Below are 27,913 nucleotides of genomic sequence, written 5' to 3'. Positions count from 1 at the left end.
ATATATATATATATATATATATATATATATATATACACACACATACCCATAGCTGACAAAAATTGGATATCATTGTGTAACCTGTTTAAAAACATTTTTACCTAAACTTAAAAAAAAATTGCTCCAAGAACATTTCCTTGTCTTTTTTAACCTATATAAAGCTTTAAGCAAAGGATTTTTTAAAGTTCCTTTAGATACATACTATTTTTTAATTGTTATTTTGTGTATTTATAAAAATACATCCTTACTGAAAATATTCAAATGATTCTGTATTATATAGAATTGAAAATTAAAGTCCCCACCTGACTACTCCATAAGCCTACATTCCTCCCTTCCAAGGTAACCACAGTTTAGAGTTAGATCTACATCCTGCTGGATTTCTTTAGAGCACACACACATATATGTATATGTGTACACACATACATATTTCAAAAGTATCTTGTTCAGATTAGAGCTTATTTTCATTTTATATTTATAGTACCATTTCAAAATTTCTTCATATGTAGTGATTCACTCAGTAGCTAATTACAGCATAGTGTCTAAAACATGGATTTGGAGCCAGACTTGCTATGGATCAAATCCCAGCTCTGCTATGAGGGCTTGGCCCAGTTTCTGATCTTCCTGTCCCTCAGTTCCACACCCTCCTACTCCTGTAACATGGGGGTTATATTAGGTTGAACCACATGGAAGGCATATGATTCACACAGTTCAATCTAATAATGGTACCTATCTTACAGTACTAAGTAACACAGCTCAACTTCCAGCTGGGTCTCCTGACCCCTAAGGCCTATAAGTTCTTTCATTCCAGCCCAGGGCCTCCCTGTACAAAAGCAGAGATGTCACCACACCAACACCTGAGTGTACACTGTTAATATCTGCTATGGCCCAAACTTAACCCAAGCGATATGGGAAGGAACACTGCGATTCTGGGCCATTGGCAATTTCTGTTTCAAAACATCCTGGTGATTTAAGTGAGCCTTTTGAATGTCTGTGATGGTTAATTTTATGTGTCAACTTGGCTAGACCATGGTACCCAGTTGTTTGGTCAAATATCAGTCTAGATTTTGCTGTGAAGGTATTTTTTAGATGTGACTGACATTTAAATCAGTAGACTTTGAGTAAAGCAGATTACGTTCCATAAGGTGGGCCTCACTCAATCAGTTGGAGGCCTTTAGAGCAAAGAAGTAGAAGGACTTTTCCTTAAGACAGCAACTTAAAAACCCTGAGTTTCTAGCCTGTTGCCCTGAGAAATTCAGACTTAAGACTGCAATATCAACTCTTTTCTGAATTTCCAGCCTGTCAGCCTGCCCTGTGGTTTTGGACTTGCCAGCTCCCCAGTCATGTGAGCCAATTCCTTAAAATCAATCTCTGTCTATATTTATTATTTACAAATACAGATATAGATATATGTTTTGTTTCTCTGCAGACTGCTAACTAATACAAGTTCAGCTACTGGTAAGAGATGCTGCTGTAACAAATATTTAAAAATCTAGATGTGGCTTTGAAATTAAGTAGCAGAGGCTAGAAGAGTTCTGCCTTGAGACTATTGGTAGAAATATAGATGTTAAAGGAGAGCTGGTAAGGGCTTACAAAGGAAAGAGGAAAGCTATAGAAAAAGCTTCTATTGTCTTAGAGAATACACATATTGTCATGAACAGAATGTTGCTGGAAATACAAGTGTTAAAGGTGTTTCTGGTGAGGTCTCAGACAAAAATGAGCAATGTGTTATTGGAAAATGAGAGAAAGATGATCTTTGTTATAAAGCACAGAGGACTTGACTGAATTGTGTTCTGTTGGATGGAAAATAGAACTGCTAGGTGATGAACTTGGATACAGGCAGACCTCAGAGATATTGCAGGCTCAATTCCAAACTGCCGCAATAAAGCAAATACAGCAATAAAGCAAGTCACACAAATTTTTTGGTTTCCCAGTACATATAAAAGTTATACTTACACTATATTGCAGTCTATTAAGTATGCAATAGCATTATGTCTAAAAAAATGTATATACCTTAATTTAAAAATAATTTATTGCTAAACATGCTAACCATCATCTGAGCCTTCAGTGAACTGTAGTAGTAACATCAAAGATTACTGATCACAGATCCCCATAACAAGCATAATAATAATGAAGAGTTTGAAGTATTGTGAGAATTACCAAAAGGTGACACAGAGACAGGAAGTGAGCAAATGCTGTTGGAGAAATGGTACCAATAGATTTTCTTGACACAGGGTTACCACAAACCTTCAATTTGTAAAAAGTGCAATATTTGTGAAGTGAAATAAAATGAAGCACAAAAAGATGGGTATGCCTATATTTAGCTGAGGATGTTTCTAAGCAAAGCATTGAAGGCATGGCCTGGTTTCTCTTTGCTGCTTACAGTAAAATGTGAGAGGAGGAAGATAAATTGAGGGAATTGTTCAGCAAAAAGGAACCAGAACTTGAGGATATGGAAAATTCTCAGGCTATCTACATTGTATAAAATGAGAAAGCACGTTCTGGAGAGAACACCAAGGATGTGGCTGGACAACATTTTCTAAAGAGATTAGGCATGTGACTTGTGGATCCAGTCAACCATTTCAGCAGAAAGGCTGACAGCTTGGATCAAAGAGGACAGAGATGGGACAGGGTGAAGACATGCTGTCAGCCTTCTGGGATTCTACAGGCAGGAAACAAGCTATCAAGTAAAGGGAAGAATAACCCCGGGGATGGGGCCACCTCCTCAATTCCAGAGGATGGGGCAACTTCCTTAGTTTTAGACAGCAGGGCCCCACTTAGGGCTGAGGAGGTGGGGCCACCACCCCAGTGGGCCTAAAGGACAGAGCATCTAGCCAGAGGATTATTCTCAAGCATTAAAATCTAATGGAATTTGCCCTTTTAAGTTTTGGAACCTCTTGTTCTCCTTTCTGTAAAGGGAATGTCTATCTTATGCCTGTCCCACCAATATACAGTGAAAGCAGATAACCAGTTTGGTTTTACAGGTTTACAAATGGAGAGGAGTTTTGTCCCAAGGCGAGTTATACCTGAGTTTTATCCATACCTGATTTAGATACTTAAGATGAGATTCTGAACTTAAGAGTTGATGCTGGAATGGGTTAGGATTTGGGGGGTGTTAGGATGGAGTGAATTTATTTTGCATCTGAGAAGGACATGGATTTTGGGAGGACAGACTGTTACGGGTTGAACTGTATCTCCCCCAAATTCATGTTATAGTCATAATCCCCAGAACCCCAGAATGTGACTGCTATGGACTGAATTGTGTCCCCCCATCCTGCCACCAATTCATATTTTAAGTCCTAATCTCCAATGTGATGGTATTTGGAAATGGGGCCTTTTGGAGATATTAGGTTTAGATGAGTTCATGAGGGTGGGGCCCTCATGATAGGATTAGTGCCCTTATAAGAAGAGACACTGGAGAGCTTGTGAACATGTGTGCTCGTGTTCTCTGCCACCCGAGGCAGCAAGAAAGCAGCTATCTTCAAATCAGGAAGACAGCCCTCAGCACAACCTAACCACATGCACCCTGATTTCAGACTTCCAGCTTCCAGAACTGTGAGAAATTAAATTTCTGTTGTTTAAGTCACCCAGCCTATGGTATTTTGTTATGGTGGCCCTAGCAGAGTAATACAGTAACCTTATTTGGAAACAGGGTCATTGCCAGTGTAATTAGTTAGATGAGGTCATTAGGGAGGGCCCTATTGAAATGTCACTGGTGTTCTTATAAACAAGGGAAATTTGGACACTGAGATAGACACACATAGAGGTAAGATGATGTGAAGAGAAGAAGGGAGACGATGGCCATCTGCAAGGATTAGATCCTTCCATCACAGCCCTCAGAAGGGACCAATCCTGCCACATCTTGATTTCAGACTTCTAGCCTTCAGAGCTCTGAGACAATATCTATAGAAGCTCTGTAAGTCACCCAGTTTTGTGGTATTTTGTTGAGGTATCCCTAGGAAACTCATAAAATACCCTTGAAAAACCTTGGGAAATACAAAACTTATGAGATGCATACATGTGTGGGAAAAGTCAGACACACGTTATACTAATAAATAATCCTATGAGTTGACATTCTCCATTTAAAAAAATGAACAGTAATCTGGGGGAATGAAAATTTGCTATGCCTGTCATGATCAAAAGTTATGAACATACTAGCCATTATTCTCTTCTATAAATATTTGAAGATTTGGGTATTTACTATTTATGCAAAATACTGTAATTTCTTTTTAATTGACTGTATTAAATTTAAGTTGGAACTAACACTCGTATGGGACTTGGTATTTTAGAAGAATATTCAGTATGTTCTTTTAAAATAATGACAGATGTCCACATTAATTTAGATATTGGCTGATACAGTGTATTATTTTATAAGAAGCAATGAACACTGAACAGAATATATTAGAAAACTTAAAAATAATATTATCAAGACCTTTTAGAGTTTATGATACTAAAAATATTGATTTTATTTTTAGCAATAAGCTATTGAGATTCAAGTATTTGGTTTTCAATTACAAAAGAAAGTACTTTAAAAACTATGGTAGAAACTGAAGTCAAAGTTTTTAACACAATCTCCATAGCAACGTGGGAAGGAGCAAAGTCTGGTGGACCAAATGAAAGACACAAATTCTCAGTTTCAGATCTTAGCATTAACTCGCCACAGAAAGCCATGTTTGTATCTTGGTATTTCATTTTTTGCTATTAACGTGGGCACTTCTGGCTTTTCTTAACAAAAGGGCATTGCCTAAGTCCTATGTATTTGATACACTCATTTTATTAAACTAACACTATTATATTTTATGTTCTAAAGCAATATAAGATATTCATACTGAATTTCTAGGTTTAAGCAGAGAAATAAGTAGCAGTAAATATGCAAATACTTATTGAACAAGTTTCCCAAATTTCATATAAAGATAACACAAAAATATCTTCATTTAAGGGATCTACTTTATTTGCACAAATTAATTACCATGATAGAAAGAAAGTTTATCTTTTCAAACAGGTATTTAGAATTTTATCAGCTACTAACAGAGCATCCTTACCATACTGAATTGTTTTCATTTTCATATTTTTAGTAAGAAAATATCTTCTATAGGAAATTGTGCAACAACAATGCAGCAGGATTTTACTGTAGTTTAATGGAAGATTTTCCTATGATGATATCTTACTAATATGAAGATGATTTGCTAAAGACACATATATAAAATAAATTTTTAAAAGTCTTTGAGCTACAAAAAGAGATCATAGTTAAGTCACTTAATATTTATTACATACCAGACACCATCCTGGGCTCTTTACATAAATGATCTCATTTAATCCTCACAATGACCTTATTAAATAGATATTATTACTATGCTCATTTTATTGATGAAAAGATGAAGCTCAGAGATGTTAAGTAATTTGCCCAAGGTCTCCCAGGGGAAAGTCAGAATCAGGGCCTGTGCACTTGACCGATATTCCCTACTGCTCCTCATAGATGTGCCTATTTTATTAGTTTTTATTCATGTAGTAACATACTCAAATCCTGACTCAGTCCTTTCAACTCTAATTTAAAATGGATTTTACTAAATTTGGTGATCTGATCACCTCTGATCAGAAGTAGCAGATTAGCAAGGTTTGGAGGAGGGCTTCTGTAGGCAGGCACAGTAAAGCAGGAAACATTAAAAACACAGAAAGTTGAAACAGGAACTGAAAGTATAGCAAAATAGGATTATTCAGGGTAAGAAAAAGACAAATGCAGTTTTGGGAAGGAGTGGGTAGAGAGATGGAAAAGGTAACTACCATTTGCCGAGCACCCATTATATGCCAAGTGTTTGCCTTCATCATCTGCTAATCCTTAGATGGCCCTGCCCAGCAGGCTGTTCTTTCCTCATTTTGAGGCTCTGAGAGGTTCAGCACCCTGCCCACGCTTGCTCTCATTCTACAAAAATGATTATAAAGGAAACGCTTCTAGGACTGAATAGGGGTAACCAGTTATCCTGAAAAATGTACTAACCCAAAATACCACATTTGATGGATAAGTGAGGTATTATAGTATTTTTTTTCATCTTTGAAAAATGTGAACTTAGAAGATCCTAAATTTAGAAAATCTATAAGCTGAGACTGTGCTAATGGGGGATTTTTTCATTTCATGTCCTATTTTTAAATTGTCTGATATTCTTTTAATAAACTACCAGAATGGGGGGTTTTACTTAGTTAACATTCTTAGCAAATTCAAGGCACTGTGCCAAGAAACAGACAGTGGTAAGAGAATGCTATTTGGAAGGGTTAGAAATTCAAAACAGAAATACACACACACACAATGCTCAGCCACACACTTTCAGTTAGCAATGCGAATTAAACAGAAGAGCTGAGCTGGAACCATTATATAACAAATATTTTGTTCTTACATTCCTTATTGCCTAAAGACTATTGTGAATAGGGAAACAGCAGGAAAACACTCCTACAAAGAATGAGCTACTCTAAATAACATATACAATAAAACCGTTCTGTATAAGACCAAAAATGTAATAAAGAGAAATCCAGTTTTCTTGTGATACTGAAAATGTGCATTTGTTTCATTTAGCTGTATGGCAGGAAGCATTCTATGCCCCTTTAAAGCTGCTGACTTACCAACACTTTTATGTGTGTCCTCCACCCTTCCCCACGTTCCCACCCCTCCCCCAGGTGTAAGCCCTGGTGTCCACTTAGGAATGATTACCCCTGGTGCAGTCCTGCCATTGGCGTCTCTCTCAAGGGAAATAGCTTGGGGTAAACAATCGTAAACATGGGCTCACTACACCGGTGACAGTGCCCCAAGGGGCAGTGCAGCAGCTCCAGAAGACTTCTGGGTAACGAGACTGGAGACAGAAAGTCCAGATCTGGAACACAAGAGAAAATCATGCACAAATAAAAAATGAGATTTCCTTAAACTTGGCTTCTTAAAATATTTCTTATTGTTAGCAAATAAGTTCAGTTAGTGAAAAGTACTGCATGTTGAAAATTCTGTTATCCGATAGGCATTGAATAAAAATGTAACATTATTTGGAAATGAAAGATGCTTTTTTACATTTTTGATACTAAGAGAAAACCTTAATCTACTCTTTTAAGAGCAACCTGAGCTGTGCTGAGATAGAGGCCAGGAAAGAATAAGACCAAATATTCTTTAAGAACAAAGACTGAAAAGGCATTACGTTTACCGAGGGAGGGTCTGTAAACTTCTATAAGAGACAGAGAATAAAAAAAAGACTGGGACTGAAGACTAAAACAGACTTTCATTAAATTCTTCCTAAATCTATTGGGCATTTAGAATCTTTCAAGCTAAATTATATTTACTGAAAAGAATGAAAAGGGGAAACAAAAAAATCAAAGAAAATGAAAAATAATGAAACCAAGCTTTTCCTTGTCTCACTCCCATGAGCTGTCACTAATAAAAATAGGGTGTTTCCTCCTCAGTTTAGTCTGAGTTACACAAAAGAAACGTTTAAAGCAAAACATCCCAATGGCCCAGGCAATCCTGAGCACAAATGTACACTGGGTTGCTACTGAGAGTAAAACATCTAGAGAGAGACACGGTCATGATGAGGTGACACCTAAAAATCACTGAATCATCTTGAGGAAGGAAATACAAATTATCTTATCATCTTTTATATCTGTCCAGACTTATCAATAACCATTTTGAAAAATGTAATTTGCTCATAGGTGAATAATTTCAGTTTTCTGTTTAGTTTTTAAAAACAACTTAATTTGTATTAGACATTCCTGGATGTTTAATGTTAGAGGTTTCTGTATGCATCTTTTTTTTTTTTTAAAGCAAAGACAAAACATTTAGTAGTTTTAAAAGCACTTGAAATTATTTTCTTATTAATGTTGCCTAGTGCTTTCTTAAAGCATCACAGGTCCACTCCATGTCACCTATGACATCTACACACCGCCAAATCCTGTGGTAACACTGCCAAAGGCTCCTGAAATTAATTTCCCTTTAGGTATATATATTTCTCAGGAGTAAGGAGGTTACAAGGCAAAAACTTGCTCTGTTGGAAGAAGTACCCAACTTTGCTTTAAGGATAAGATCTTTGCACATTTTTCGATACGGAAGAAAGTACCTCTGCCAGCCTTCTCATTTCCACCAAATATGTGCTCCCAAACACCAATTTCTCTCATTTAAACTGCATAGTTTAACTTTTAACCTCTGTTCTTTGTGACTGAAGACCATATTTAGTGAATGCTTCTCTGTGTCTATAGGGGGTGCTGAAGGGCTCAGTGTTGATAAAATATTTTAATATTAAAATATAAAATATTAATATTAAAATAAAATATTAAAACTTTTCTCTTATAAAAAGTGTTCCATTACACAACTACGCAAATGTACTTAATGCCACTGAACTGAACACTTAGAGATGGTTAAAATGGTAAATTTTATGTTATGTACATTTTACCACAATTTTGAAAAATGAACACTAAAACAACATAAAACACAATTCCTAAGCTCACTGAATAAGAGGCAGGAAAAGAAAAGAAAAAAGAAAAGAAAAGAAAAGAGGAAAGGAAAGGAAAAGAAAAGAAAAGGAAAGAAAAGGAAAGGAAAGGAAAGAAAAGAAAAAAGTCCCGGGTACCTTTTAGAAAACTGTGGTAGGTGTGATGCAGACTCCTCATGGCCAGCTCTTGCAGAGGCAGGATGTGATCCTTCTCTGTCCCTATGGCCTTCACCTCAGCAGGGAGGAAAACTGTTAGTTGCCCTGATGAAAAGGAAAGCAGCTTCACCTCGGAAACTTGAATGGGAGCACCACAGCTACAGAAAGACACACATTCACAGTAGTATTAGCCAAAAGGAAATGACTATATGTGCCAATAAAAATATGTTAATCAAACTATACATTTAAAATTTTAAGACACTGATGAATTAGCAGAATTCTTTTCAAAGTGAACAGATGCTATTCTGGGTTCCTTAATAAAACCTGGCATAGAAATTTAGATGCATCATTTGGAACTCAGCTAAATCTTCACTGAGGTCCAGGCACTTCCAGTAAGGACAAACTTAGAAGAAATTTCCTTCATAGGATCTATACAATTTGCTTTGTAAGCTCTATTCATCCTCATTTTCTTACCCTTTCCAAGTTTATGTTTATTGAAATTTTCAAAATTAAAAGGAACAAAGAGTACTCTGTTTAGTTATAGTACCATGGTTTAACAAAATTTTTGTGTTGGGGGAACAAAACCCTACAAAGCAAACAGATCTGTAATGATAGCAGATAACTTTATTGGGTCCTTCCATAAACCTGTGAAGAAAATATTCTTGGCAAAGCCTATTGAATAAGCCAAGTCACATCCTATTCCCTACAGCCACTCATAACCAGAAGGCAGAGGCATCCTTGTTCCTTTAGCTACAGGGTTACCAAAACTCAGGAGTCCAATCTCATTCTACCTCCTGTCTGAGACCACCAGCTTACCTAAAAGTCTCAACACTTTTCTTCTCTAACGACAAACAGATGCCAACAAGCCTTGGCTCTCCAGATACAACGTGAGATAATCTCCCTACCCTCAACTAGAAACAGGCAATGAAGGAGGCACAGGACTGGAAGGCAGAAGCCCTCAGCTTATTTGTTCATTACAAGTTCCTGCATTTGCTCATTCCTTTCATCAGAAAATGTTTCCAGAGCACCTACTATACGCCAGTCAAAATACTTAAATTAAAAAAACAAAAGATGACCCCCTTCCCTTGAAAAATGTAATAATTACAATATAATTATTCTAATATTGGGTCAGAGAAGGTGGAGGAACTGACTTTTTCTAAGGAATTAGGGAAGGGTCTACAGAGAAGACAGTATCTGACCTAGAACTCAATTAATTTTACTCAATTTCTCCACTCAGCTCAAGAAAAAAGAACCTCAGAAGGCCACGCTGGCCCTCCTACTAAGCAAAACCTCTATCCCAAAAGGAACCATTTTTCCAAATTCTAACATTATAGTTTGGTTTTGCCTTCTTCAATAGCATGAAGAATCCTGTATCTGGCTCCTTTTGTCAACATATTCTTTCTGGGATGCATCCACGCTACAGTACGTACTATAGCTTATTCATTTTCATTGTTGTGTAGTACTGGTAAACATATGGGCTGTTTCCAGTTTGGGGCTATTATGAACTTTGTTGTATATATTATTTAATATATATGAGCATAAAATTCTGTTAGGGACATACTTAAGATCAGAATGAAGCTTATTATAGTGAGGAGAGATGGACAATTAAAAGATAAACACATGCTAAAATAGAGTGAAGAGGGGAGTGAGAGCTGTACTACTTTAGATAATATAATCAAAGAAAGTCTTTCTGAGGAGGTGACATTTCAGCAGAGACTTGATTGAAGAGAAGAGTTAACTCAGGGAAGGGGAACTCAGTCACAGCCCGGTAGGTACCTTAAATTGAGGACAAGGAACTAAGAGTTCAGGGGTCCAAAGCAGCAAGAGTTCACAGGACAGAGAACCTTAGGGGAGAGAGATGTACAGAGAGAGAACTCTGGAGATTTGCAAAGGTTCCACTTGAGTATTCAGATGAGTACTGATCAGCACATATGAGGAAACTACCTGAGGCTGGAAAAAGGACGAGCTGAAAAGATTAAAGGTAACAGTGCCCAGCAGTCACAGAGGGTTGGAAATAGTGTCTGCTCTTATCAGTCAGACTTGAACGTCATAATTCAAGGGGCATTGTGTAGAGTACACAAAAAGGTCTTATCTCAGTAGTGGTGAATAGTTAGTGCTAGACTGAACACCATTCCATTCCCACCTAACAAATCCTTAAGAGCCATATCTGAAAAGATTAAACTGTTTCCAGTTAAATGTATCCCAGAACATATATCAAGAATAGTTACATGAATACAAAAATATCCAGCACTCAGCATCATAAAATGCACACTGTCTGGCATCCAACCAAAAATTACCAGGCTTTTCAATATATGATCTATGATGAGGAAAAAAAAATGCAACTGAAAACAACCAAGACAGATGTTAAAACTGGCAGAAAAGGTCATTATAACAATAATTATAATTACTGCATAGAAGGACATGTTGCATACATAGCTCTCACCTAAAGAAACCAGAAATAAGAGAGCAAATTAAGCCCTAAGTAAATAAAAGGAATAATAAAGAGCACAAAGAAAATCAATGACATTGAAGAAAGGAATAGAGAGAAATCAGTGAAAACAAAAGCTGGAACTTTGAGAAGATCAATAAAAACGATAAACCTCTAACTAGTCTAATCAGAGAGAAGACACAAATTACCAATATCAGAAATGAGAAAGGAGGTATTGTCCGATTTATAATAAAAATATAAGAAGCAACTTTATGCTAATAAAAAGTCCTTGAAGGACAAAAATTAGCAAAGCTCACTCAAGATACAGAGAAGTTGAACAACCCAACATTTATTAATGAAGTTGAATTTGTAGTTAAAAGGTTGGAATACTTCCCAACTCATTCTATGAAGCCAGCATTGTCCTGATACCAAAACCAGGTGAACACACAAGAAAAGAGAAACAACCAGTATCATTCATGAACATAGGTGGAAAAAGTCTAAACAAAATTTTAGCAAATTGAATTTAACAATGTATAAAGTCATATGACCAAATGAAGTTTATCTTATTAATCAAGATTATATTAACCTTAAAAAAATCAATGTAATTCACTATGTTAAAACCTAAAAAAGAAAAACCATATAATCATTTCAATAGATGCGGAAAAAGGGTCTAACAAAATTCGACACCCATCCGTAATTTAAAAAACTCTCAGCAAACTAGGAATAGAAGGGAATTTACTAATCTGATAAAGCATATGTATGAAAAAACAACAGTCAATATATACTTAATGTTGAAAGACTGTTTTCCCCATAAGTTCAGCAAGACAAACATGTCTGCTCTCACTGCTTCTACTATTTAACATTGTACTGGAGCTTCTAACCAGTACAGTAATGAAAGAAAAAGAAATAAAACATGACCATATTTGAAAGGAAGAAGTAAAACTGACTTCCTTCCCAGAAGACATGAGTGTATGTAGAAAGTCCATGATAATCTAAAAAAAACCCTACTGGAACTAGTAAGTGAGCTTGGCAAGTTTGGAGGATACAGGATCAGTTATACAAAATCATTTGTATTTCTATATGGTTGCAACAATCAATTGGAAATTTAAAAAACTTTAAATACCATATACGATACTATGAAAAATATGAAATACTTAGAGATAAATCAGACAAAAGATGTCTAAGACAAGGAATTAGACATTTATTGTGATCATGGGCTGGGAGACTTAATATTGTTAAGATGTTAATTCTCCTCCAATTGATCTAAAGACTCAATGCAATTAAAATCACAGGCTTTTAAAAATATATATAAATTGAAATTTTGATTCTAACATTTATATAGAAATGCAAAGCAGCTAGAATAGTAAAAAAATTTTTTTTTAATTTTAAGATTTACTGTAAAACTATGGTAATCAAGACAGTGTGGTATTTGTGTCAAAACAGACAGATAAATGGAGCAGAGTATCTAGAAATAGACCCACACATATATGGACAACTAATTTTCAACTAACATACAAAGGAAATACAGTAGAGAAAGGATAGTATTTTAAACAAATGGTGCTTGAACAACTGGTATATCCATATGTAAAAAAAGGAACTTCAACCATACCTCATACCATACACAAAAATTAACTCAAAATGAATCATAGACCTAAATGTAAACTTAATTCCTTAAAAATTCTGGAAGACAGGGCTTCCCAGGTGGCGCAGTGGTTGAGAGTCCGCCTGCCGATGCAGGGGACACGGGTTCGTGCCCCGGTCCGGGAAGATCCCACATGCCGCGGAGCGGCTGGGCCCGTGAGCCATGGCTGCTGAGCCTGCGCGTCCGAAGCCTGTGCTCTGCAACGGGAGAGGCCACAACAGTGAAAGGCCCGCGTACCGCAAAAAAAAAAAAAAAATTCTAGAAGACAGTATAGGAGAAAATCTTTGTGATTTGGGTTACACTAAAAGCAAGATCGATAAAGGAACAAATTGATAAATTGGACTTTATCAAAATAAAAAATGTCTGCTCTCCAAAAGGCCCTGTGAAAAAATGAAAAGGTAAGCCATGGACTGGGAGGAGATACTTCCAAAGCATATATATGATAAAAGACTTTTATCCAGAATCTATAGAGAATTTTTAGAACTCAATAATAAGAACACAAAGACCCAAGGAAAAAATGGGAGACTTAGACACGATATCAAAGCAGATATATGGATGGCAAATAAAACATAAAAAGATGCACACCCTTATTTACTAGGGAAATGAAATTTAACAACGTAATGGAAAAATCACTACACACCTAGAATAAAATTTAAAATATGTAAGCACTGATAATCTCTTATATTACAGGTGGGAATGTAGAATGTTACAGTTATTTTTGTAAAGTCTGGAAGTTCTTCCAAAAATTAAATATACATGTACTGTATGATCCAGACACTCCACTCCTAGGTATTTATCCAAGGAAATTTAAGTCTAGGACCTTTAAAAGACAGTCTACATTTGTTCACATCAGTTTTATCTGTAATAAAGCCAAAAACTAGAAACAACACAAATGTCCATGAACAAGTGAATGGAAACAACCTGCGATATATCCATACAATGGAACTCTACATAGCAATAAAAAAAAGAACTGTTGATCCACACTATATCATGTATAAATCTCCAAATCCCTATGCTGAGTGAAAGAAGACAGAGAAAAAGAGAGTATATACTGTTTGATTCTATTCATATAAAACTCAAGAACATACAAATTTATTGACAGTTAATAGAACACAGATCAGGGTTGCCTGGAGATAGGATGAAGACAAGGAAGGAAGGATTACTAAGGGGCACGAGGAAACTTTGGGTGGTGGTGGATATGTTTATTATCTTAATTGCAGTGATGGTTTCAGAGGTACGTATGTATGTGTGTGTATACATACATACATCAAAACTTTTCAAATTATATATATACTTTATATAGGTGCAATGGGGATAAAAGCCTAACTGGTGTGAGAGAATAGAAAGAAGTGGAGAAAGTGAGTATAGACAACTCTTTCAAAGAGTTTTTCTCTAAAGGGAAGCAGAAAAATAGTGGAGAAGTTGGAGAATAAAAACAAAAGGTTATGTGAAAGAAGTACACCATAGAGGAAAACATACAGCATCATTCAATTTACACAAAGTTAAAGAAAAGATATAAAACTTGACAATACACTATATGGGGATGTATTTACATATATTAAAATCGTAACTCAGTGAAAATGAATGATAAATACAAAATTCAGAGTAATGGCTAACCTTGGAGAAGAAGGAGGAGCATTCATGGGAGAGAACCATACAGGGGCTTCAAAATTGTTAGTAATGTTATTTTTGTAAGTTAATGATATTTACACTGATGTGCAGGGTCAAAATATGGAAGCTTTCTAGTCAAATTTTAAGAAATGACCCTCTTACCTTAGTTGATGCAAAAGGGAGAGAACTTAAGCAGAAAGGTATCTCATGGATGCTGGTGGCCTTACCATTTCCTTGTGGATTCTGAATCATACCCCTTAACACAAGCAACACTGTATTCAATGAGCCATGGCTATTCTTGCCTACAGGCCAAATTGGGCCTGGAATTTTCTATATCCTGTCATTCCAGATACAAATTTTACTCCTCCCCAAATCTAATTCCTTTATAAAGTCTCTCCTGACATCATCTTTTACCAATGATATGTCACAACGTTTGATGTTTCTAAATCACACATTATCTAACTGTATTATGGAAGTTCTGTTGTTAACTCATCGAATGTGATCAGTTTTCTCTTCTATCTAGCAGTTCTATATTGGTGCCTAAGCAGTTCCAAATACAGATTGGTTGTTTTGAGTCTTCACACACAGGGAAAGAAATTTGAAAGAGAAAAGATAAAAAGGAAATGGTGAAAAGAATACTGAGTCATCCACATGGTGCCAAAAAGGAAATAATTTTGGGGTAGTTCGTGGGGGTCCAGTCTGTCTCAGGAGCAAATGTGCCAAAAAGATATGAGCATCACATTATCTGTATTTGGTTACTCACCAGGATGGCAACATTTAAGGAAATGGTTATTTAGGAAAATATAGTAATCTGTCAAATGGAAAATGTCTCATTTATGGATTAAATTAAATATATCTTGAGTTGTGTGTTTATCAGTGGTGAACTATGAAGAACCACAATATAGGCTAGTTAAATCTGTTAAGAGAATGACAGACAAGCCACAGACTGGAAGAAAATATTTGCAAATCACGTATTTGATGAGAAACATGTATTCAGAATATATAAAGAACTCTCAAAACTCAGTAAGAAAAAGCCCAAACAATCCAGTTTTTAAAAAAAGGGCAAAAGACTGGAATACGCTTCACCCAAGATACAGCTGACCCTTGAACAACATGGGTTTGAACTGCGTGGTTCCACTTAAACATGGATTTTTTTCAATCATAAGTACTACAATACTATACGATCCAGGGTTGGTTGAATCCACAAATGTGGAATTGCAGATGCAGAGGAACCCCGGATATAGAGGACTGACTATAAGCTATATGTGGTTTTTGGACTGTGCCGAGAGTCCGCCCCAACCCGCGCATTGTTCAAGGGTCAACTGTACATGGAGGGCAAATACGCATATGAAAACGTGTTCAACAACAACAGTCATTAGAGAAATGCAAATTAAAACCATGAGATAGTACCCACTTACTAGAATGTCTGAAAGAAGAAAAAACTGACAAGAACTCTCATGAAATACAAAACAGCACAGCCATGTTGGAAAGCATTTTGGCAGTTTTTAATAAAGTTAAACGTATCCTTACCACATAGCCCAGCAAATGCATTCTTAGATATTACCCAAGTGGAATGAAATTATGTTCACACAAAGTCCCAGACATGAATGTTTGCAGTAGCCTGTGTCATTTCATTTATATGACATTCTGGAAAAGGTAAAACATAGGGACACAAAACATAACCATTTCCAGAGGCTGAGGTGTCTCCCGAAGAAAAAAGGTTCATTTTAAAGGGACATGGGGGACATTTTGGGGGTGAATGAACTGTTCTAAACCTTGATCATAGTGGTGGCTATACAACTGTATGCATTTGTCAAAATTCACAGTACTATACACTAAAAAGGGTGAACTTTTCTGTATGTAAATTATAGTTTAATAAAACAAGCAAAAACCAAACAAACAGTACCACTGTGCTAAAGCACAGTCCTAGAGCCCTCTGTTCTGCTGGTCATTAGCCTTTTAGTTGCTGGATTATGGGGCGATCTTAGGGGAAAGGCAGACACAGCAGTGGGGGACCTCAGGGGCTTTTAGTTCAATAGCTATTCATTAACTTGTGTAGAAATACTTCAATACTGTCAATAATTTAACAGTTAGTATGGATACACTAGTGCAAAGCAGCTGCACAGTGGCCTGCCAACTGGTGTCAAAATTTCTATGATATTTTTCTTTGATTTGCTACTTTGCCTTTACCCCTCTTACTTTCAAAACCTCAGTTGACCCTATGTGATCACATAAACATGAAGAGTCTGTAGCAGCACAATTGTGACTTTGCATGAGTATTTCTGTGGGTTAGAAAGGTATTACCCTTATGAAGCATTTTGTGAAGATGAGGAAATAAATTTAAATTTTACTGTATAATTACTATTTGTTTCTTAATATGGAGAAAATTGAGAGGATCATATCCAATATGCTATTATGCAGTATGGCCACTAAGTCTGGAAACACAGGCAAACACATAATAAGTGACTCTTTTGATGATGTACAGTAATACATAGTGTGATGATTAAATTTTTGTATCAACTTGGCTAGGCCAGGGCACCCAGATATTTGGTCAAACACCAGGCCAGATATTTCTGTAAAGGTATTTTTAAGATGAGATTAACATTTAAAACAGTAGACTTTGAATAAACCTGATTACCCTCTATAATGTTGAGTGGGCCTTGTCTAATCAGTTGAAGGCCTTTAAGAGGAAAAGACTGAGGTCCCCCAAGGAAAAATTCTGCCTCCAGACTGTCTTTAGACTCAAGCTACCACATCAGCTCTTCCCTCGGTCTCTAGCCTGCTCTGCGAATTTCAGACTTGCCAGTGCCCACAATCATGTGAGCCAATTCCTTAAAATAAATCAATCTCCCTCTTCCTCTCAGTGCAAGCCCCCCCAGCTACACAACACACACACACACACACACACACACACACACACACACACACACACACACACACACACACACACACACCTCTCTCTCTCTCTATTGGTTCTGTTGCTATGGAGAAGCCTAATACTCATGGTAAAGCATATTATTTGTTTCCAAACTTTATAGCCATATTTTAGTTATGAGAATCCTGGGCAAAATCATAGAACAATAAAAATATAGGGTAAAAAGCAAGCAAGCGATTCATGAATAATTACTTCATACTGCTATTGCCTTAACAGCTGCTGCTTCTTAACCTTACAAGTGTTGATGAACTCTATAAGGAATACTGTCCAAGGAATTTAACAATAACAAATAAAGGTTTAGAAAACTGAAAGCCAGACTTTTCCTAATGCTTCCTCTGTCTCCAATAATTAGAAAGATTAGGTTTCTGACAAACTGCTGAAAAGACTCACATTAACAAGTATGTGGATCCTCATTTTATATAAGGTCTAATTTCCCTTTGACAATTCTTTTAGCAGAAGTTCCTACTCTTCACCGCTGGCTGTAAACAGCTAATTAAATTCATTTTACAATACTTCTATTAAATGCCTTCTCTAGTTAACACTGGAGAAGAGTTGCAGCTATGTAGAATGCAGGCTACAAGGCAGGAATTCACATGAGTTAGTATCTTTCTGTTGGCCATAGCCAACCTCCCCTGACCTCATCAGATACCAAATATCCACCCCACGACATGGAATGATGCAGGAACAAGAAAGGTATTTTTCATCCCTGTTCTCAAGAAGCTAGTAGAGGGGCTCAAACATATAGAGGTGATTCTAGACCAAGGAGAAGAGGGAGACAGTATATGTAGTGCAGTGGTTAAGAGTGTGGACAATGAAGCAGATAATAACTCTACTGCCATCTAGCTTTGTGACCTGAGACAATCTTTCTGAGCTCTGGTTTCTTCATTTCTAAGGGTTGCTGGGAGGATAATGTGCAATACGCAAATAAATCAATGAGTACACTGCCTGGTACACAGTAAAGTTTAAGCAATGTTTATAGCTGTGCTTTCTCTTTATTATTATAATAAATGATTTTGGGGGATAATATACATGGTGTGATGGTTAAATTTTTGTATTAACTTGGCTAGGCCACGGCACCCAGATATTTGGTCAAACACTAGTCTAGATGTTGCTCTGAAGGTATCTACTGTTGAAAACTAAGATTAACATGATGATATTCCAGAAAAAGGGAACAGGGATTCAGCTCTGTGAATGCACAGGGCAGATGGGGTTACACAACAGTTCTAGTGGCCAGACTCTCAGGTCCATGGAAGAGAACAGCAAATGGGAGAGAAGGCTGGAAAGGTACCTGTCTTGAAAGCTAGTGTCGCTCATCTCAATAAGAAGTAATCATGAAATGAACTGTCAGTAAAGAGGGATGGAAGCTCCATGATACGCTCAGTTCACAATAAAATGAAATAACTAGTAGCTGGCAATTGTTAAGCCTTGGCATCTTTGATTTCTAACTCAATAGTTTTTATTACTTTAGAATAAATGCTGAGGTGGTTACAAAAAAGATTGTACATCTGAACCCTTAAGTGAGTTATTAAAATGAGCTGAAGTCTGTTATAAATTTTAGGACCCTTGGCTTAGTTACATAAATAATTTATAACAATTATCACAATTCCCTTTCAACTCAATGTTTTCAGAGCTGCCATTCAGCATTTAAACCTAAACAAGCTAAATGAATGGTAACATCATTTTGCCACGGAGATTATGCTCCAAAACATGTATGTGATGTAGCAAATTAATTCATATGCATTTTCAAACTTACCATGCCACCAACCAAAGTGTTAAGAGTAAAGAATTAGTTTCAATTCCCTTACCAAAAGAACGCAAGTAACTGTCTTTTATACTTCAGAAAATACGCTGTCATCCACATGCTCATTATTGGGGGAACTGCTACCAGATTAACCCTTTTTAGCAAAAAAGTTTTTTTTTTTCAGCTTAAAATAAGAGGAAAAGTAAAGGGAAAAAGTAGATATGGAGAAGGAAAGAAATTATGTCACCCTGATAGAATAAGCCTTGGTTTGGATAAAACGTCTGTCCTCTTGGCAGAGCCTCTTTAAGGCTTAGTTTTGTTCCATCTGAGAATGCATTTATTTCACTTTCATTCTTGAAAGGTATTTTTTGCTGGTTGCTAGGTTGACTGGTGTTTTTCTTTGGCACTTTAAAAATATCATTCCACTGTTTTCTGGCCTTCAAAATTTCTGATGAGAAGGCAATGGTCTTTTGAATTATTTCTTTGTATGTAGTTTGTCATTTTTCTCTGGCTGCTTTCAAGATTTTCTTTTTATCTTTGGTTTTCAGCAGCTTTGACTGGGTACAGTTTTCTTTGTAATCTATATTACTTAAGTTCACTGAGTTTCTTGAAAATGTAAATTTATGTCTTTCATCATATTTGGCAAATTTTTGGACAATATTTCTTCAAACAATTTTGTTGTTACCACCCCATTTTCTCTCTATTCTCCTTCTGGGATGACAAATATCAGGCTTTTTTGTACTGTTTGGCAGGTCCCTGATGATGCTGATGTTCATTCTTGCTTTCAGTCTTTGTGTGTGTGTGTGTGTGTGTGTGTGTGTGTGTGTGTGTGTGTGTGTTCTTCAGACTGAATCATTTCTATTGATCTACCTCCAAGTTCACTGACTTTTCCTCTCTTATACCATTCTGTGTTAAGCTCATCAAGTAAAGTTTTTACTTTCCGTGACACTAGGTCATATTTTCTTTATTCTTCAAATGTTACTTAATTTTGGATTGTACCCTGGACATTTTGAAAGTTATATTGTGGATACTCTGGATTCTGTTATATTCCTCTAAAACTTAAAAGGAGTGTCACTATTTTTGTTTTAATAAGCAATTAATTACTACATTGGAATCAAACAACAAACTCTGTCACTTGAGTGACAGCTCAAATCATACCTCAGTTTTTTTTTTAATATGTAGCTAGGCTGCTTTGTGCCTGCCACATGGAGGTGTGGTTCAAGTATCTAGTACAGTTTGTTTTTTGTGTGTAGGCAGCCCCCACACAAAAATGGACTGTGAGCCAAAGGATACTTTCTAGTATGCTGATTTAACTCAGAACTCTGAATGCATTTCTCATAAAGACAACTCTGTTACCTTGAGTGGTTATATTAACAAACCATTTAACCAAATCATTTATCCAATTTGTACCCAAATCCAGCTATAATTGCTTATTTATATAAGACAAAGCAAAGCAGTGTCTTGGTTTCTTTTTCTCATAATCAGACAACTGAGAAAATAACTCTGGTATTGGGCCACTTTTAACATTAAGTTCTCCTGAGTAAGCAAATGTGCCAATTACCACTTTTTAAAGTTCTAACATGGGAGGGACTTCTCTTTCAAGGTAAAATATAGAAGAATGGAAGACATTTGTTTCTGTGGTAACAATAAGAAAAATCCAGACAAAATAAAAATTATACCTTTCCAAGAGGCTAGCAAAGAGCATGAATGCAAGGAATCTGTGACAGCCATCCTCCAGGATGGCTCCCATGCTGCTCCCCTCCTGGAAGTTCCCTCTCACAATGAATAGGGTTAACCTGTGTAATCAATAGGATATAATAGAAATGGCAGTGTGTGACTTCAAAGCTAGGACATAAAGAGGCAGTCCCCTGCTCTAAATTTTCACCACTCTACTTTTCTCTTAGGGTATTTATTTTTTGTATTAGTTATTTTTATATATTAGGATAAACATCTAAATTATCTTTTCTACAATTATTAGCACAGTGCTGACTTGCTAAAGTTCAATAATTACTTGACAAATAAATGAACATAGAATAAGGAGGAGCTAACTTTATTCACATTTCTATGAATATCAAAGATAATTTTGTGAGACTTCTGAGATTTCTTGAAACTGTGCAACATTTGTTATTAGCTATTTTTATATCTTTTTATATGCCTTATACCTGGTTCTCTATTTTCCTTCTGAGATGTGAATTATATATATATATGTCAGACATTTTTATATCATGCCACAGGTCCCTAAAGCTGTATTCATTTTGCTCTAATTTTCTTAGACTGTTAATCAGAGAAGGGTAATACAATTCTTTCAGAGAAAGCACAGTACAGCAGGAGCTGATGTGTTCTTTATTCCAGACCTACCTCTGGGCTAGAAAGAACATGTGACGGTGGTGGAGAACCAAGTGTGCTGATCCTTCTACGCTTAGCTTAAGTATCATCTCCTTGGAGAGAATTAGCACTGAGTTTGTTTAATTATTGACTGTTCACTTGGATCCCTAGCTAGATTATGAGGTCCAGGAAGGCAGGTACTTGAATTGTTTGGCTCCTACATTGCATGTCCATTGTCTAGACAGTGACCAAACAGAGTAGTTGCTCAATAAATACGCACTGAATAAACAACCAAACCAAGATCCTTGTTCAGAATCAAAAGGTACACTTTCTAGGCCTCAAATACCCTTATGCTCTTTATATAAGATTTACCTTAGAACCCTGTTCTAGACCTTGCCCCTCCTTTTCCCAAAACACCCCCACTTTGACTTGGAATGGGAGAGTCCCTTTGCACATATACAACAGATAAAAGAGATAAAAGAAGGGGAGCCCCTAAATTCTGTTGCCAAGACTTCAACAGTCACATGTATTAGAATTCTGAATACATTTTTGCCACAGAAATATTTTATAAGTAAGTATAATTTGGGGGGTGCAAAATGGGTTAAATGACCTTTTAATGAGCTGGCTAGGAGTATAACCACCAGAACCGCTTCTATAAGAAATGCATTCTGAGTTAAACCAACAGATTAAAAATACCTTTTGGATCACTGTTTATTTGTATGTGGGACTGCCAACACTCCAAAATCTATTAATATTAGAAAACTGATTGTTTGATAACTGTCTTTTTAAAAATTTTATTTATCTTCTTATTACTACTACCAAAGGAAGATGCTAATAATAATAAAAAATGTAGACTATCTGCTAGTAATTTGCATATTCTGCCTTACTGTTTTCTCAAAGATTTGGAACTCTCATAAAATTCACTACCTCTGCTACCAGATACCAAGTCAACAATTAAAATATATCAAAAAAAAAAAAGGGAATTCCCTGGTGGTCTAGTGGTAGGGACTTGGTGCTTTCATTGTCGTGGGCCCAGGTTCGATCCCTGGTCAGGGAACTAAGATCCCGCAAGCTGCACGGCTCGGCCAAAAATGAAATAAATAAAATAAAATATACTATCTCTCTACTCTGCACAAATAGAACTTTCTGGCAGTCAGTAATATCCATGTCTAAACACCAAAGAAGAAGGCTCTTTACCTCAAGTAAGAGCTATTCTTTAATTGTGGTAGAGATTTAAATCATATTTCAGTGCAGTCTCTGAAGGCTTTGGTGCAAGAAAATTGCCTTCCGCTTTGGAGCCTACTTGCATCATTCCGTGTATCTTGGTGATTGAGGGTATTTCACTCACCACTTGGAAAAATTAGGCTATATTATAGATCTTTTACAAACTCATTATGATTAATGAGTGAGTAGGATCGTAGCTGTCACATGATCAGCTGTAGAAAAATCAATGAGCTAAAAACTCCATTACATATTCTATTTTCTATGCTTCATAGAAGGTTCTGGAATATGTCTCTGGGCTTGTATTTCATCAGCCTATACAGGCACTGAATTCATCTAGGGCTCTCCCAAGATAACAACTGTATAATTTTTCTTAGGGGAAGGCCACTAGGATTACCCTCTCTGGAGCAATCACTGCTCAATGCCCATCCCCCAGAGCCATGCCAGCAGGGGAGTGGCTGTCGCTACACACAAGTTTATTGGCATCCCTTTCCTTGCCAGAACTACATACAGTATGAGCCAGGTTACGCAGGATGTTTGAAATTATAAGGAGAGAGTCAACATGCTGGCTAAGTACCCTCAAAGGTGTTCCAAGTATCCTTTGGCTGCTTAAGTGAGGCCAGTCAAAAGCAGGTTCTGGCAGCTGAGTTGTCCGGTGTTAAGCCCATGCCACTCTGGGAACGACTTTAGGGTTGGTTCTTTCTCACTGCTATAGAAGGAGAAGCTGAAGCCATCTTTCTAAAAGCCTAACTGAGAATGAAAGATCATTGCTGCTCTGAAAATAAAAGCCTATCGTTTCTTATTAACTGAAACATACGTTTTGGTTGCTAGAATCATGATTTGTACTGAGGGACTATTTCAAATGTTGAGCTCTAAATATTTTCAATTGGTATAGTCCTAGATACTAATGTGGTAAAATTGTCACTGCAATGGAGTGCAGAGAAAGAAAAGCTTTTACGTTAATGCAGATTCCTCCAGTTTCTGTGACTAATACTATTGAGCTTATAATGGTATGCATAGATTAATTTTTCTTTTGACTGGAAAATAACAAACAACTTACTGACCAAATTTACAGCTTACTAACTAAACTTGAAGTACAATACTCTAAATTGCTTGCTCAATATTCTTGACTTTTAAGGGTATTTGGTTTAACATATTAAGCCCCAAAACAAAACTGAACAGGATTATCAAAAGTAGTTCATCTATTTTTGAGTTTTATCAGGACTAAATACTGAAGTAGAAACAAAGCTAGCAAAAGAGGTGAGTGATAGTATAAAATGTGAAATCAGCCTTACCCACTGCACCCGATGACTTTGTTGTACAGATAGGACGGCAAGCCTTTCAGATGAATGTTGTTATCCACGTACACATATTGTAGTTCTCGAGATCGACCTAAATCTGGATTAGAAAGAAAAGTGCTGTAATTCCTATAAACATACACCAATATAATGTGAAACATAAAATTTAATACATAATATTAGAATAATTCAAATTTCTACTCTGGAAGAAAAAAAGTGTTGCAGATTTAACTAGGTGTGAACTTATGTCAGCTGTAATATGAGATTCTACATCAGAAAACATGACTATTGAAAAATTACTCAACCCACCTGAACCTTGAGCATTTAAGCTGTAAAATGAGTACTGGGAATGAAATATTATTAGATTTCCTTCCCACATAAAAATTCTATGACTTTTAATAAACAATTTCTATTTATTTATTAAGTTTGTTATAGGTCGTTTATTTAGTTTCATTTTTCTCCATAGGAAAAAGTGTTACACAAACTAAGTTGGCAGGTCAGCCTACTGTGTCTCACCTCCCCTGGGCAGAAAGATGGGAGGAGGGGTAAAGGAGGGCTAGGGATCAATCTGACCCTGGCTGGGCCGGGCCTCAGGAGCCAGGTGGATCTAAGAATGGATGGAACTGCCCGTGGCTGCAGGGGCAGGAAGAAGCAAAGGGAACCCCAAATCCCAGTCCTCAGTGAGGTGTGAGGTACAGACGGATGGACAAGACCTGCAAGCCAGGAAGCCGGGACAGGAATTGGTTTGTACCAGGAATGGGAAGAGGTGAGAAAGGGAGCCCAAAGAGAAGAATCTGCAATAGGAACAAGTATGCCAGAAACAGGGAGAATCCAGAAGTTTCGCAGAAGTAGCCGGACAAGGGGGGAGCAAAGACTGGAGGAGGATTCAGTGAGGAAACAAAGCACAAAGTACTGAAGGTGCTCTCTGGCCATCACAGGCAGCAGAGACACTTCCAAGTGCCGAGGTCATCCCTTCCTGTCTACTGTGTGCCCAAGATTGTTCGACCAGCTTTCCTTTCCACTCCTATCACTCACAGGGTAGAGCTATTTGTCTTCATCGTTATAGAGGCACAGAACAGAATCCTCAGTAGCCTTGCCAACCCTCTGCCTCCTGAAGTAAGAACATAATCTTTGAAAAGTTTTCAATCTCTGAAAAGTTTCAAACTATAATTCTGCTTGTGAAAAATAGGAAATAGGCTGAAGGAGCTCTCTTTTTCCCCTGTCCTTCTACAGTTAGGAAAGACAAAGGCCCAGAAAGCTAAATTAGGTGGTTCTTAAGCATATTTACATTTCAAAACAAAACCCATTCACCCATTAAGGACCTTTTAGGCACTATGGTAGGCCTTGGGGATTCAGATATGAATATGATATTGAGGACGGACATGAAAAATGATAACTGTAATATAATATGATCACAGCTATTAAGAGGCTTGTATAAAGTCTCTGTTTCACAGATGGGTTCTGGATAATTTGTTACATTAAGTGAGAGGGGGATAATATAAGATTGAGGTAAGGAAGGGTTTGCCATGGAAATGGGTAGGAAAAGGTGAACATTACCTCCTCTTTTCCACTACAAGTCCTATCACAGTATTCTTGCCCAGGAATAGCACTGGGGCAAGTTACAAAAAGAGGAACCAAAATTGGCAGCACTGGGAACAGGCAACAAAAGCACTGGGAAGTGGCAACTCTTAGGGAGAAAAAAAAATTACTGGCCTACTAGCTAGAGATGCCCTTTCCCAGTGTGGTGGTTGTAATATATCTAACAAACACAATAAGCAGAACTGCTGTGTGATTTTGTGATTTCAGAGTAAGTCACAAAAGGCATTGTGGCTTCCTCTTTGCTCTCTCCCTTGGATCGCTTGTTCAGGAAGACAACTCCTTTGTCATGAGGGCCCTCCAGCAGAGGAAATGAGACTGCCAGCCAACAGCCATGTGAGTAAACCACCTTGGAAGCAGCTCCCCCAAGTCCCAGGTCAAGTCTTCAGATTACTACAGCCCCAAGACTATGTAAATATCCTGTTCCTTCTCAAAGTTTTGCCCATTAATTTTAGCATTCATCAATGGGTCTTGTTTGCAACAATTATTACACGGTATTCATTTAGTGGTGATTTTCGATTACCATCTTTCTGTCTACATTTATTAACTGGAATTCTTCTGTAAGGAAGAGCCATCCCTTCTCCCCCATTTATTTGATTTTTATAACAGTATGGATTCATGGATATTTATTTTATTGTAAGGACTAAAAACCCAATACCATTATTGTTCATTGTAGTGGTTAAAATGTTTCAGTTTTGGCAATTAGGAACACTTAAAATTGGTCCTTATGTTCTTTCAACAAGTTTTCATCCTTTTTTGAGTATCATCATACTTTCTGGCACCACAAGACAGTCCCAGCTCAGCTTGTATTTTCCCTGCTATAGCCCTGAAATCAATTACTTCTCCAAGGAGCCTTAATTCCTTTTAATAGGGTATGGTGTTTAGAAACCAAGATCTGAGTGCTAGGTGTGCTCATTACTATGGGAATGACATTGCTTCTAGGATCCCTAAGTAGAAAGATCTACAAAACATATGTAAGTATACTAACTCATGTATACGTATACAACTATATTGTTGGAAGTATACCTTCATCATAGATTCCTAGGAGTGGACTTGTTAGGTCAAAAGGTAAATACATGTGTAGATTCTTTGGTATTTCCCTCCAGAGGAGTTACACCAATTTGCATTCCCTTCATCAATGTATGAGAGCATTGGTTTTCCCACAGTTTCACCAAGTTTTAAAACATGTTGTCTTATTTAAAAATTTCTGTCATTCTGAATTTGTATTTCTCTAATTATCAGTGTGAACATTTTTCAATGTGTCTGAGGGCCATTTTTACATAGTTTCTTTTTTGTGAATTGTCTGTTCATATCTTATGTGTCTGTTCTTTCACTTATTAGCCATGTGATCAGAGCCTCAGTTTGCACATATGTTAAAATGGCATAATAGTGCCTAACCCCTCAACTTTACCAAGTTGTTAAAACCGAATGTGAAAGTAATCTGTAAAATTTAAACCACTATACAGTATGTTTTTTTAAGCATAAGAATACATAATTACCACAATAATATGTATTGCTACTTTAGTAAACATGTATAAACTTCTCTACTGGTATAAAAGGCTACAAATTTATAAAACATAGATGGAAAAAATATACATAGAAATATCAGAATCTACTTGCAATGAAAGAGACCTCAAAATTACATTAAAAATTCCTATTTTATATTTTTTCACTACTTCTCTGACTGTATACAAATCCTTTCATCACATATAGAAGTCTGCAGACTTTAAAGGCATATAGAAAAGTTTGGAATTTTTAAAAAATTGAAACTACACTGATAAAATATAAATGAGCTCTGGTCTCAGATATGACTGTCAGAGCCTACAGGGGTTTCAGGGAAAGATTCTTTACTTGAGTTTATGCAGTAGTAAGGAGTATAGGATACTAATTAATGGAGCAGGAACACACTCTCAGAGTCAGAGAACTTGGGTCTGAATCTTCATTCTTCTATTTACTAAATGTGTGTCCTTAGTTTCCTCATCTGTATAAAGAGAAAAATAATGCTGTCCCTTAATTTTAGTGAAAACTACTAACAAAGTTCATAAATTATCAAGCAGAATTCTTGGCATACAGCCTTCTCCAGTATATGGCAGTTATTATTATTCTCATTATTAGTGACACATTTGGAAGTGTGGCCTACAGTAGAAGGCCAATTAAGAGAGAATTCTCTTTGGCATGCAGCAAAAGGTACTCTTTTCTATACTTTAACTGCACAGAAAAGAGTTGGAGGCAACAGCCTCTAGAGACAGTAATTCATCTCCCTGAGCCAAGGACACAAAATGGGACATGACAGAGGAAATACCTCTCTCCTCTAATATACACAAAAGCGCTTGTCCAAATTAAATGAGGCTACATGCAAAGATCATAATACAAAGTTAAATAAAATTTGGCACTTGCTACTTCTTATATGGTTTAGTCCTCTTTCCTATCCTAGTTTTATAGGAAAAAAATGAAGAGTTGATGATTTTAAAATGCTATTTGGTTTAGACCTTATCTCAGGTTTTCAA

At 36.6% G+C, this 27,913-nt stretch overlaps 1 protein-coding gene across 4 annotated transcripts in view; it reads right to left on the bottom strand.

Annotated features, from left to right (window-relative positions):
• The window catches only part of LRRC28 (leucine rich repeat containing 28), a 187,531-nt gene that overhangs the window by 26,587 nt on the left and 133,031 nt on the right, over positions 1-27,913 (bottom strand). For all 4 annotated transcript variants that reach the window (XM_027083207.1, XM_027083204.1, XM_027083205.1 and 1 more), the window contains 3 exons: positions 23,808-23,910; positions 8,592-8,767; positions 6,698-6,857 (listed from right to left, as the gene is read on the bottom strand). In XM_027083207.1, coding sequence (XP_026939008.1) covers positions 6,698-6,857; positions 8,592-8,767; positions 23,808-23,910 — 439 coding nt within the window. The remainder of the gene's footprint in view (positions 1-6,697; positions 6,858-8,591; positions 8,768-23,807; positions 23,911-27,913) is intronic.

Source organism: Aethalodelphis obliquidens, unplaced genomic scaffold, assembly GCF_003676395.1.
Source record: "Aethalodelphis obliquidens isolate GAN/ISIS:26980383/991018 unplaced genomic scaffold, ASM367639v1 scaffold49, whole genome shotgun sequence".
NCBI classification, from domain to species: domain Eukaryota; kingdom Metazoa; phylum Chordata; class Mammalia; order Artiodactyla; family Delphinidae; genus Aethalodelphis; species Aethalodelphis obliquidens.
Note: the sequence above shows the minus strand (reverse complement) of the source record. Positions and strands in the feature narration are given on the sequence as shown.